The sequence below is a fragment of the Carassius gibelio genome, chromosome B3 (assembly GCF_023724105.1).
Source record: "Carassius gibelio isolate Cgi1373 ecotype wild population from Czech Republic chromosome B3, carGib1.2-hapl.c, whole genome shotgun sequence".
NCBI classification, from domain to species: Eukaryota; Metazoa; Chordata; class Actinopteri; order Cypriniformes; family Cyprinidae; genus Carassius; species Carassius gibelio.
In genome coordinates, this window is record NC_068398.1 from 47,764,369 (window position 1) to 47,777,699 (window position 13,331).

Consider the following 13,331-nt stretch of genomic DNA (forward strand, 5'->3'; position numbering starts at 1 on the left):
CTTAAGAAAATAAATAATATTACTGTCAAATTCATGTCAGACAATAAAAATACTGTAACAAATACAGTAGTTCACCATGTATTTGTTCATGTTTTATTAAGGGATAAGTCTCAAGCACACCATAAAATAATTCTAGCAATTTACACAGGGCTAGTAGTATATATAGCTGTATATACCGATAAACACCCAGGTATCGGATCAGAACTCGGTATCGGCTGATACCCTGAGCCCAGGTATCGGAATCTGTATCGGGAAGAGAAAAAGGGTATCGGAACATCTCTAATCAAATACTACTGCCTCCTTTCATATTCATTTAAACATAATAGGCGCAGAAATGTACTTAGTTCAGGGAAATGTGTATTGATACATTACAATAAAACTAAATATACCAATTGCCTCTTTTTATTTTCATTTTAACACTGAATTTAACATATACATTGAATACAGACCAAAGATTACCTGTTATGTTTAACCACTAAAGAGACATCAGAGCAAGCGACAAAATTTCAGAAGATACAAAACCGTCTCTGAAATCAGCAAAACACATTTTTAAATAGGTTCTGTCTTTATAAATACACAGCAGATTTGAGTTTTAAACAACTACATTTTCGCCTGAAATACATTTAAAATGACATTTCATGACACAGTAACAGTAAAATTTTGAAAATGATCTGTATAAATGGTGGTTGAAATCACAATGCTGCGTGAACTCAACCAATCAGGATGTTTGGTGCCCAAGTCCCGCCCCCGAAAATTCCGGAACTTTGAAAAAGTACCACCTCTAGAATGAATGAGCTGCTGATTTTTAAAAATTGCTCTATTTTGCAAATCTCTTGCCACTGAGGAAACACTAGAATTCTTTTCAAGAGTGAGTCAGCAGATGGGTTTTCAGGTTTCTCTGATACGAGAAACTCTCGTCACACTCAAGACACTTGAAAGGCCTCTCTCCTGTGTGAATTCTCATGTGAGTATGAAAGTTTCCAATAAATCTGAAGCTCTTTCCACAATGAGGGCAGATGTAAGGCCTCTCTCCTGTGTGAACTCTCATGTGAGTCTGAAAGTTTCCTATGAATCTGAAGCTCCTTCCACACTGAGGGCAGGTGAAAGGCTTCTCTCCAGTGTGAACTCTCATGTGAACAGCAAGATTTGTATTGTTTGAGCAAGTCTTTCCACATTCAAGGCACATATGTGGTTTCTCTCCAGTGTGAGTGATCACATGATTCGTAAGGTTTTTGCTGTCTGAGAAACTCATTCCACACTGAGGACATGTAAAATTGCTCTTTCTTAAGTGAATCTTCATGTGCCTTTTAAGGGTTATCTTATATCGGAATCTTCTTTCACACTGATCACATGTAAATGGCGTCTCACCAGTGTGACTGTTTATATGATCCTTAAGGTTTAGTTTTGTTGTAAAGCTCTTTTCACACAGTTTGCAGGCGTAAGGCTTCTCTCCAGTGTGAACTCTCATGTGCCTGTTAAAGTTTCCATGCTGAGTGAAACAGTTTCCACACTGAGGGCACGTATAAGGCTTTTCTCTAGTGTGTATACGTATGTGTTCTTGTAGGGTTGCTTTTTTATTGAAACACTTTCCACACTGCGGGCAGGCGTAAGGCCTCTCTCCAGAGTGAGCATCAATGTGCCGTTTCAGGCTTGCCTTTGAAGTGAAACCCTTTCCACACTGTTGGCAGGTGTAAGGCCTCTCTCCAGAGTGAGCTTCAATGTGGCGTTTCAGGCTTGCCTTTGAAGAGAATCCCTTTCCACACTGTTGGCAGGTGAAATTACTTTTTTGTGAGGAAGTCTTATCAGATATTTCTTCAGTTACATTATCATTTTTTTTACACTGATCTTTTTCTTTCATTCCATCAAGTTCTTCACTCTCCTCTTTCAGCAGCATCAGATCTAAAGTGAAAAGAGACAAATACAAGTTAACTCCAGTTTAATGGCACAAAGCAACAGAGACAACCATTTTTACTTTTTTTTGTAATACAACAACAACAACAAAAACTCCAGTTGGCGTGACATTGCACACAACATTATATATTATTACAATAAAGTTCTGTAATATACTTTACAGTCATGGCTAAAACCGTTGGCACCCCTTAAATTTTAATATTTTTAATATTACTGTTTTAAATTCATTAAGGCACTTAAATGTTTTTATAACTTTTTGTCGCATTGTTTAATGATTGAAATATTACAGCGGGTGCATAATATGGATTGCAAACGGCCAAAACTAGCATTTTGTTCACATACCTTTGTTTTATTCTTTTGAGAAGTGATCTAAATATTTGGAAAATCGACATGCTTATGCTGCAGTTCTATGGATGTTTTGCCCTCCAGATTTTTTAGCCGGCCATGTGACTGAAAGCTATGAATAGTATAATATATACATAGGGCTGTGCAAAAAATCGAATGCGATTTTCATGTGCATCTCATCAGTAAAGATGCTCCTGTAATTAGAAGTATATCTCCAGCACGTGCGTTCAGATCATGGTTGCCAGGTTTTCACAACAAATCCTGCCCAGTTGCTTCTTAAAACTAGTCCAAAACTAGCCCAATCGCGTTTCCAGGAGGTTCCCCGATAAAAATTGCTTCCCGGGGTTAAAATATACATTTTTTGGAAGGGTTGCCCTGGTAAAATTCGCATTTTAGGAGCTAAATATCACGTTATTGGTATTGGGGTTGCTTCAAACCGCGGACATGAAAAATAATCGCAGACTTCATAATGTTAATTTTACACAGAGATTGATAATTGTTTTAGCAAAATCTTTGCCAATGGTGAATTTCGGAAAAAATGTCATTAGATACAATTTTTCTTTTTGATTCTAGAGATACAGGAATCTCACTGTGACTACAAAAATCAAATGTTCTCCCAGTTTTACATGAAAGAAACTTGACTGATCTTAAAATAAGTCTCAAGTTGCTCACCAGTAATGTTTTTAGTTTCTTAGACGTGTTTATAAAGACTAGTTATATGTCCTAATTGAACTATGGCCTAATCCTGGCTTAATCCAAGCCCTGTCTGTGAAACCAGGCCATTGTGTTTAAAACGCATGAGGGATTTAGGGATGAGTTTAGCTCCATTCATACAGCCTATGGGCCTGTTTATACCTGGTCATTTGCGTTTTTGCTGATCGGATATCTTGATTTGTTCAAATGTTTCCATATACACTTGGCCACACAAATGTGTTGTCGCAAAATGGATAAAATTCTGATCTTCAATTCCCACAATAATTTTATGTTTAACATAATTCAAGTCAACGAAATCAAAAACTAAATGCTGCAATAGTAATTAATCAGCTTATTTAAAAATCAAAGGCCGCAACAGGAGAGAGCATAGCATTAGCACTGGCAAGATAAGTTTGTCTTACTACTTTTAATGAAGATGATTGTGTGTTGAGCGTCTGCCTCTTACTCTGTTTCATTTGCGGCAGGTTGCGTGTTGGCTTGCTGAAGAGATGCTCAGCTACTTGTCGGCAGTGATTCGTGTTGCATAAGCACACAATAACATGCCATATAGCCTTTAACATGCTCTCACACGTTTATTATTTATAATAAATTAGTATTATTAACATTATTAATTAATATTATTATTATATTTTAAAATTTTGGGAGGAGTAAAATTTACATTTGTGGTTACAACAACCAGATGCATTTACACTTGTCCAGTTTTGTCTGGATTGCGGCCCAGACCACCTCCTGAAGTGGTTTAAGTGATTGGATTTATATCCATCTCAAATGCATTTCAGAGGTTTTTTACACCTGGGGCCTGATGTGTAAACGTTTCATACGCACAAAATGGGCATGGAAATGTGCATACACAATTTTCAACACACATATTGGGATTTATAAAAAAATAAACTAGGCTTAAATATGTGCACACCGTACGGACACTTTAAACCATGCGTACGCACTCTTTCACTGGAGTGAGCGAAATAAGGAAGCAAACGGAATGATTTTAAAGTGTTTTACATTTGACACACATTTAGATTAAATATAATCCTGAGTAATGAAGCATTGAAATTTTATGAATTTATTATCTAGAAATTACAATATTTTTATATACATTTTAACAAATATTTGCAGTGGATGTGCTGCTTTCGAACAATTTTACTGTGGTATGAGATTTAATGTTTTAATCACAGCGTTGATTGCTTGGTGTATAACAATTCCACTTTAAATTGTATTCCAAATATAAACTCATGTTCTAAGTATGCGCTCGTTGATCAAACAGACCATTAGCTGGTTTGAAAAGGTGTGATGACAGTATAACCTCTGTTCACAGGTGTGTCATGCACAGTCAGCAGCCTAATTATAACCCCTTTTGTGCTCTTCCAAATATCGTGACAAACACCCTATTTAAAAGATAGAATTTGAAGGAAACTCTTAAGATGTGCGCCTTTTATTTTCAGAACGTTTCTTGTACCCTTAACTGCGTTCAACATGGTGTCACATGTATGGGAATATGCATGGTAATGATATGTAGATGACATTATGCATATTAAAACTAGGTGTTTCAAGCTCCATAAATGGTTATTTCGGGGAGGAGATGAGGTGGAGATTCACACACAATCTTCAGCTGACTGGGTAATACAAAAGGAATTTTGTGCAGATTCTGAAGTATGCATGGCTTTATAAATCTGAAAACTTTTGTACGTACGCAAAATCTAGCTTTTGTGTGCACACACACACATTTAGAATTAAATCAAGTTTTATACATGAGACCCCTGAGCTTTTCACGATCGGAAAGTGACCAGGTGTAAACAGAACCTATATCTTCAGAACTGATTGAAAATTACATACAGGTGTTTGATTAGGGAATAAGTTAATAGAAAAATGCAAATCTAGTGAAGTGGGGTATGAGTGGTTATGAATAAATGAATGAAAGGCATTTGTCCGTGATTCACTCCATCTCGAATTGCGCTCACAGAAACATGTGTCACTCCTGCAGTTCGGTACACTTTTAACTAATTTTTTTTTAGTCTCGAGCAAGACTATACGACATTCACACTACAGGATTTGACTGATTTTAATGTGGAAAAGGCGACAGCTCACCACATTAAAAGAAATGATCATTGATGTTTCCCTGGCCAAATTCAAAAACTAAACTGAAATGAAATCATCTTTGAGGTCAAGGTGGCCCCTTGGTGTTTCGGAGGCCCTTTGCAGCTTGTGTATTTTGCGTATAGGGAGGATTGGCTCTGTGCCTGCCCAAATAATTAGGTAGGATTAATGTTGAAATGTAAGTAATTAATAAGTTATAATAAAATAATATTGTTGCTGTTAAGACTGTTGTGTTCCTTTGTGTTGTCATGTGCTTTAAGTCCATGTGCGCCGTTGTGCATACATTTGTATACTTTAACCACCTCAGAGGAAAGTGGGGGTCCCGAGGTACTGGGACTGTTATTTTGGGTGTCGTCGGCTGAAAGGTTTGGGAACCCCTAGTGTATATCGTTGCTCATGCAGAGCAAATACCTGCTACTAGTGATGTGATATTTTGGACCAAGGCTTCAAGCATCGTCAGAATAGTCCATCTGCCATCAGCGATTCAATCGTAACGTTATGAAGTGACAAGAATACTTTTTGTACACAAAGAAAACTAAAACAACTTTATTCAACAGTTCTCTTCTGTGTCTCTCCAAACCAGCGTAGTGCGCTCTTCTGTGTCTTGTGGTGCGTCTGATACAGAAGAGTGTGAGCCGCCTGATTACTGCTCAGATTTGTCATGTAGAAAAAGTATTCTCATCACTTCATAACATTACGGTTGAACCACTGATGGCAGATGAATTATTCTGAAGGTGTCTTTCATACTTTCCTGGACCTTGACACTGTTATTTACTTGGCAGTCAATCGGACAGTCACAAGCCTCCCAGTTTTCATCCAAAATATCTTAAATTGTGTTCCGAAGACGAACGAGTTTTACAGGTTTGAAACGACACGGGGGGTAAGTGATTAATGACAAAATGTTAATTTTAGGATGGAGAATCCCTTTAACCAGCATTAGTGTTTGTCTGGTCATGTGATCTCAACACATCCGTCCACCTGCTCCATGTCAAATAAAACCACTTTTTAATAAAAAAAATAAAAAAAAACACTCACATGATAATTTTCAATTAGGGCTGTGCGATATGGTCAAAAAAAATAATTGCGATTTCTTTTATCAATTTTCCGTTTTTAATCATGATTTTGACACACAGATATGCTTCACAGTCATAAATGCATTTAGGATGAATTTGAAACATATTTCCAAAATAAAACCAATTAGAGCTTTATCAAAAAGTTGTAACGTCTCTAGAACAGACATAAGTCAAAATAATCACTAAGTAAAGATGTAACAAAATTTTTAGACTTATGGTAAAAAAAAATATATATATAAAACAAAAATGTTCTTCTTTTTTGCCATGCATTGTTCATCGAGCTCATTAATTGAAGCGGTGCCTCAGGTGTTGAAATAGATTGGTTATGCATTATACAGGTTCACACATAGGCCTACTCCGTTTGCAGTGTCAGGTGTATACAGTATGTGTCTGCAGTGCAGAAGCAGCAGCGAGAGCGCGTTATTGTAACATGAAAGCACATTAAAATAATGCACGAGCGCGAATCTCTCTGTTCGCACGCAGATTTCCTTTGCTCTGTCACAAAACCAGACGTGCTTGCTCAGATATACGCTGCTCTCGCCCGGAGAGAGTGCGCACTTAAAACGTGTCTCCTGTCACTTAAACTGCATCTTGTGCACTCACAACTCTCTCTATGCTCATGTGTTAGATATTCATTATGTTCGCATGTTTTTATCTCTAGTCTTTTACCGCGTGCAGTGTGAACGCTCTGATCCGTCAACATGGGCTCGGAAAAAAGACGCATCACAGACAGTGTGTGAACCTGGAGTAGGCATATGCCCAGTCTGTTCTGTTCTCGCGCTAGGCGCAATGCATTCTGATTGGATCGGATAGCATACTGCAGGAGGTCAGGCCCGCGGAAAATCGCGATATAAATAATTTAGAAATCGTTCACTCCCAAATCGTGATTTTATGACGATTTCGATTAATCACACAGCCCTATTTTCAATAATCATTCATTTCTGTGGAATGAAACATTTTAATAAGGATCAAATGAATGCGCTCAGCTTTGAGACTGAAAACCAACCTGTTTGTTCCTCAGTATCTTCTTGTTTCACACTGATTGCATCTTCAATCTTAATGTCTTCACTCTCCTCTTTAATAGACACCATCTTTACGTCGCATAGATCTCAGTAGCTTTCCTTTCGGTGTTCTTCAACACTCTGTCACGATTAAGATGACAATAATTAACAGAAATAAAAATCAATCCAAACTAAAGCCTCGTTCAGACTGTCAGATTAAATCCGACTGAAATCTGATCATATTTAGATAGTTTGAATGGGAGTGAAATCTGATTTGTACAAATCAGTTTCGAGCTACATTCGTATGTGTTTTGGAGTCCTATTCAAATAGATTCCTGGAAATCTGTTTCAGTCTGAACAAGCTTTTTCACGTTCTCACGCCTCGTAAAACTTGAACACATGAACATCTTTGCAAAGACGCACCTGTACAGAACATTGTTGTGTACGGGACATGGTTAGACTATGTTACTGTAAATCAAATGTAAGCTGACTTTCATTTACTATCTCAGATGAGTTAAAATCTTCTCTTATCAGTTAAAATGCAGTCTGTTTCTATATGTGAGAGAGTCAGTGGTAATATCAATGCATTCCTGTTGGTCAGTGTTAGAGGAGCTCAGTTTAACCTGACAGTTAGCCTGCTCCGGACCAGGTTAGTTTCCCAGAATAAGATACAACAGTGACTGAGCTTGAGCTATAGTAATTATGCTTTATGAAACCAATTCATGTTACAGTAAGTCAGAATAACTTAGACTCAAGCCTGGCTATTTGCTAAACTTGTTTTATGAAACAGGCCCCTGTATTGCTGTTTTTAGCGTAGGTATAACAAAGCAACAGCATTGCCATGTAAACCAATGCACATTCAGTAAAACGAAGAGCGCTTCTGGACACACAGATCGGATATGAACAGATGCGATGCACAGTCAGTCACTCAAATCAGATTCACTCCAGATGAACACAATCGGATTTGGTCTGACAGTCTGAACGAGAATAAACTCTCTGGCGCATCTCAATCAGCTCCTGTGTTCAGCAGTCCGCACAGATGTGGTTTACTTTAAGCATTTATTCATTTGTAGAACGCATTTGACAATTTAAATGAAAACACCTAACGTTACAGTTTGATTGTGTTAACAGGGTTTTGAGCAGCAGATGTCGTTTGAATCATAAAATCATTTCGCGGTGCATTTGGTTCAATTCCTTTCTGAAAGCTGTTCATTCATCTCTTACCAGTGTCTGAATTCCTGTTTATTATAATGATTCATGATTAAAGGAGCGAAATTAGACGCGTTTACGCACATGAGTAAAGTTAAAACATGTTAGATAAAGCATTGCAGTGTTACATGCAATAATAATTTAGCTATTTTACATCACCTTAAAAAAAACGTTTGGGGAGCATTGATTTAAACAATGTTTAAATGCTTAAAACCACAAACCGTTATTCAGCCGAATCACAACAAATGCAGGAGCGCGACGCCGCCTTGTGACGTCACAGCGCCACACCAAAATAAAAGTCCCGTTCAAACGCTCGTCTAACATTACAGACGCGCATATATAGTGTTCATAGAATAATTTATATACAAATTATAGTTTACATTTTTATCATTCAGTGGGTCATGATACATTAGCAACAATTCTGTGTTGACAAATGAAAATAATAGCTAGTTGTTTAATAATTGTTCAATAACCTTGTTTGAGATAGACAAAAGTACAACAGTACTGAAGTAACCACTTATTACAAAATAAACTAGTGAACCGTTAAGAGTAAAAAAGTGTAAAAAAACAAATCAAAAACAAACATCTGTACCAGCATTCAGTACTGTATTTCAATGAGTGTAACATTTTATTTTCCTTATGTCAATTTTATAAGGCAGAAAATATATTTTATAGTATCTGCAGTCAACTGTAATAAATGCTATGTCAGTTAGTGCTAAATTATTCAGATGCTTTTTTGTTACCAGGAGATGACACACATAAACCATTTATTGTCACAATCATGTGTTTACTGTCTTCACATTTCTTTTTATTCAGCTTAGCTACAGCAGAGATAGCTTTTGGCTACGAATAGCTGGATGTCTTTATCCATATTAAGGAATTTCTGTGCATCATAAATGATAAGTACAACTTCGTTTTACACTTTCTGCGCAGGAGTGTCCTCCAACTTTGCAAATTAATAAAAACATACACTGCATGAGAGTTTTTACGTTTCAGTGATACTATTGTCTGTCCTGACCACTTCACTGTGTTTACTGGATGTTTTTAGGAAATATCTGCATTTATTTTATTCAAAGCGATTGGATTAGCCAAATCATGACAGTCCAGCACATGAGTAGCCAATGTAGGACACTACTGAATGGTGCGCATAAGAAGGGATTTAGTATAAATACGCAAAGCGACTGATGTAGTGCAATTTAGCAATTTTTCCCATGATGTTTTCATATGATTGAGACAAAACCAACTGTTTGTGAACCATGGGTGTTTTTGACATATTAAACACAAAAGACATGTTAAGAGTTGTAGTTTAGTGCATGCTCGTAAAACGTAACGTAGTATCAAAAAGTTTAAACTAGCAAGGCGCAGAGTCGTTTCTCTCTTACCCAGTTTGGAAGCGGTTTAAGTTAATATAAACAAGTGTAAATAGTAAGTGAATAATTTGTAGAGATCTGCCAGAAGCAGCAGCCATTATGAAGAGCTGATTCGAACGAAGACATCTGATGACCAAACTACTTCGGAATTGTCAAATGGAAAAATTAAGTGATCCTGGGATGTTGTGTTCACAATGCACATTATTAGCAAACCATACTCGACCACCTCCTTAGATGGTCTCAGTTCAGTTCACTTCTGACGGGTCTGAGATCGATTAGAGTGTCAACATATGGACCAAAAATCATGCGAACCTCACTCAGACCCTTGAAAAGGACTAAGTGTGAAAACACCCAAAGACAGTCCATAAGCCAGCCAATAAACTAACACTAAAACTTCCAAGGTACGTCCCCAACAACGGTCCCCCGTTTGCATTAGATTAATCAAATTCAAAGACAAAAATTTGAATGAATGTCAGCATGTTCATCTAGATAGAGCTGAATAAGAGGCATGACAGTTTTTATCACTGCATATTTTGGTGCTGTTACCTAAGGTGACCATACGTGCCATTTTCCCCGGACACGTCCTTGCCAGGATTTGTTTCAAATCATTCAGATTTTGTATAAGAATAAAATAACAATTAATTATATAAATCAAATATTAACTTAAAATTAGAAATATACATTTAAATATTCAAAATTTTAAATCTTACATTTCTCTGAAAATACATTTATCATATGTAAATATATATATATTTGTATGTATATATAGAGAGAGAGAGAAAGAGAGAGTGCTGTTAGACATCCTAAAGTTTGCCTTGTCAGAGTTTTTCAGTATAGAGAATCGGAATGCGTCATCACAGCAGCAGTGCATTCTGGGAATTTAGGACACAGGAGCTACAGCAGAGACTGGGTAGAAATGAATGTATATATTATACATTTATATTATTCTACTTAAAGGGATAGGTCACCCAAAAATGAAAATTCTGTCATTATATTATTTATACAACATACAAAAAGTAGTTGAAACACATAACAGAACTTGTTTATTATTAAATCTTCATGTTTATGGCAGAAGATACAACACTGTACAATACAATCTTGAAGATACAGTACAATCTTCATATTTACAGCAACAATTTATTATGAAATTAATATATTCCTAATTGTTCTATCAGCTTTTACATACTCAAATATGTGTTTTTATTTACCTTTACAAAAGCCTGTTTTTACAAATGCATAAATAATATTTTGAGATATTAAACATAAAACGTTGAATACTGATATTTTAAATTATTAAAATAATATAAAGGTACTTTAAACGTGAAATTAAAATTGCCAGTAGATGGCAGCAAGTCACTGTTAATAAATTAGTCACTGCGATTGAACTGAATCATTTAAATGTTTGCTTCATGCAGGAACAAAATACTGTCATTTTGCTCAGACACGCAAAATAGATTGGCAACAAGATCCGGCGACTGTCATTTTCTTTTCATTCACTTTCACTTTCATGCCTTGTAAATTTCCAAATAAACGCTGGGGGAAGCACTGGGCACGTCACTAGCCCCAGAGGTCGTGTTGTCATTGAACACCAAAATTTAATTGGCTGATTATTCTGTCACTAATGCTCATTTTGCGGACGTTACACAAATGGAAATGATAACTAAATAATAATAAAAACATTTTTCACACAATTTTATGTTTATAGAGCCAGCAGAGAAGGCCCTGCTGACAGCCCACCAATGATCACTAGTCAGACTCCCATATGATCATCTTCTTTTGAAAGAGACACCGCTTACAAGCGTCTTTTATATGGAGTCTATATAATGCCACCTGTGTATATATATAAAGAAAATATACAAACAAAAATAAGGAATTGCAAAATATAAATAAAACAGCGCAAAAGCAATGATTTTGCAATACATATTTTTCCTGGCACTATCTATTAATTTCTTTGCAACAGTGCTTATATTTTGCATTTCATGTTGGATAATAATTCAATAATGGATCATAATGAATTAATCAATTAACGGCACTGTTTTATTCAATGTTTTTTGAAACCTCCATTTGCCAGTTTAACAGCTCTGAGTTTTCTCCTATAAAGCCTGATGAGTTAAGATTACACCTGACAAGAGATCAGAGATCAGAGACCATTCATACAGAATCACTCCAGACCCTTCAGATTCCCAGCTCCATGTTGGTGCTTCACTCCTCTCATTTTCTACAGGGTTCAGGTCAGAGGACTGGAATGGCTATAGCAGAAGCCTGGTTTTGAGCTTAGTGACCCATTTCGGTGTTGTTTTTGAGGTTTGTGTTTGGATTATTGTACGGTTGGAAGATCCAAACATGGTCATTATAAGATTTCTAACAGAGTCGGCCCCTCTTTTTTTTTTTTTTTTTATCTGTTGGTATTTGATAGAATCAATGATAAAAGCATTTCTCCAGCAGAAATATAGGCCCACAACATCAAAAATACAGCAGTATATTTCATTGTACAAATGGGGTACTTTTTATCTCTGTGTTCACCAAACCCATCTTGAGTGTTTGCTGCTAAAAAGCTCATTTTTTAGTTTCATCTGATCATAGAAGCCAGTCCCATTTGAAGTTCCAGTCGTGTCTGATAAATGAATATGCTTTAGTTGGTTTTTGGATGAGCTAGGAGAAATTTTCTTGAAACCCTCCCAAACAACATGTGTCCTAATGTAGGTTCTGTTGATAAACCAGTAACAGTCAGATGTTATAGAGATCTCTTCTTTTCTCTTCATTACATTACAGTTTTTCTCAATTGCTTAGACAGTTAATGGAAACAACTCATTTTCAATTTTCTCAGATCTTCACACACACTTTCAAAATCTCACCCCCAATGGTCCAAACAGCAACAGACTACATGACTGTTTTTACACACTGGAGTGATTCAGTCAATGACTGCAGCCACTAGCATCAGTCACTAGTGCGTGTCTTGAGATCAGGGGACTGCGGTTCACCTGCACAGCACCTAGTCGCTGGCCTCTGTTACACATAGGGGTTGCGGTCATACAATCTCCATCACATTGCTAAGAAAGTCAGATTCAGAAATGGGGAATATGCTGGCAAAAAAGTATGGTGAACCTGGGGTGTTCATTGAACCAGGTGTGAACCAGAGCAGCACGATGGAAACTTTTGAATATCCCTCAAATGGATGGCGTTATTTGCCGTTTGCAAATTCACCAGTCTCCTGCATAGCTGTGAGAAGTCTTCACCTGTGTCCAATAGATGGCTGCCACTCAGTTCCGCAGGAATGAAGGCACTGCATACCGTGCCAGTGGGGTCCATCAAATTGGAAATCACAAATCAGGTCCTGTACCTAGTCAAAGACAATATTTTACAATAACATAAAGAGAACTATTAAATTTGTTTCCAAAGAAAAGAAAAGTTTCAAAATAAACTTTTGAGACAAATATGAGAGATCCAGTGTCTTTAGGTAAGGAGAAAAATCTGACCACAGTGTGTGATGTTGAGATCTCTTCTAAAGCTTTAAAAGAGACCATTGCGAGAGTGTTGGAGTTTGGGAAGCAGGAGACTCGAGCAAAAAATCTACATTCAATATTAAACTAACATCTTTTCTGTGTAGGAGAGAT

General features: G+C 36.7%; 1 protein-coding gene across 1 annotated transcript; it reads right to left on the reverse strand.

Moving 5' to 3' along the window:
• Nucleotides 1–386: 386 nt before the first annotated feature.
• LOC127952321 (gastrula zinc finger protein XlCGF8.2DB-like) lies at nt 387–8,620 on the reverse strand. The gene is made up of 3 exons (XM_052550715.1): nt 8,569–8,620; nt 7,144–7,279; nt 387–1,899 (listed from the first exon to the last, which is right to left on the reverse strand). Exons 2-3 carry the CDS (start codon nt 7,226–7,228, stop codon nt 863–865), a joined length of 1,122 nt encoding a protein of 373 aa, XP_052406675.1. The 5' UTR covers nt 7,229–7,279; nt 8,569–8,620; the 3' UTR covers nt 387–862.
• Between the last annotated feature and the right edge of the window lie 4,711 nt (nt 8,621–13,331).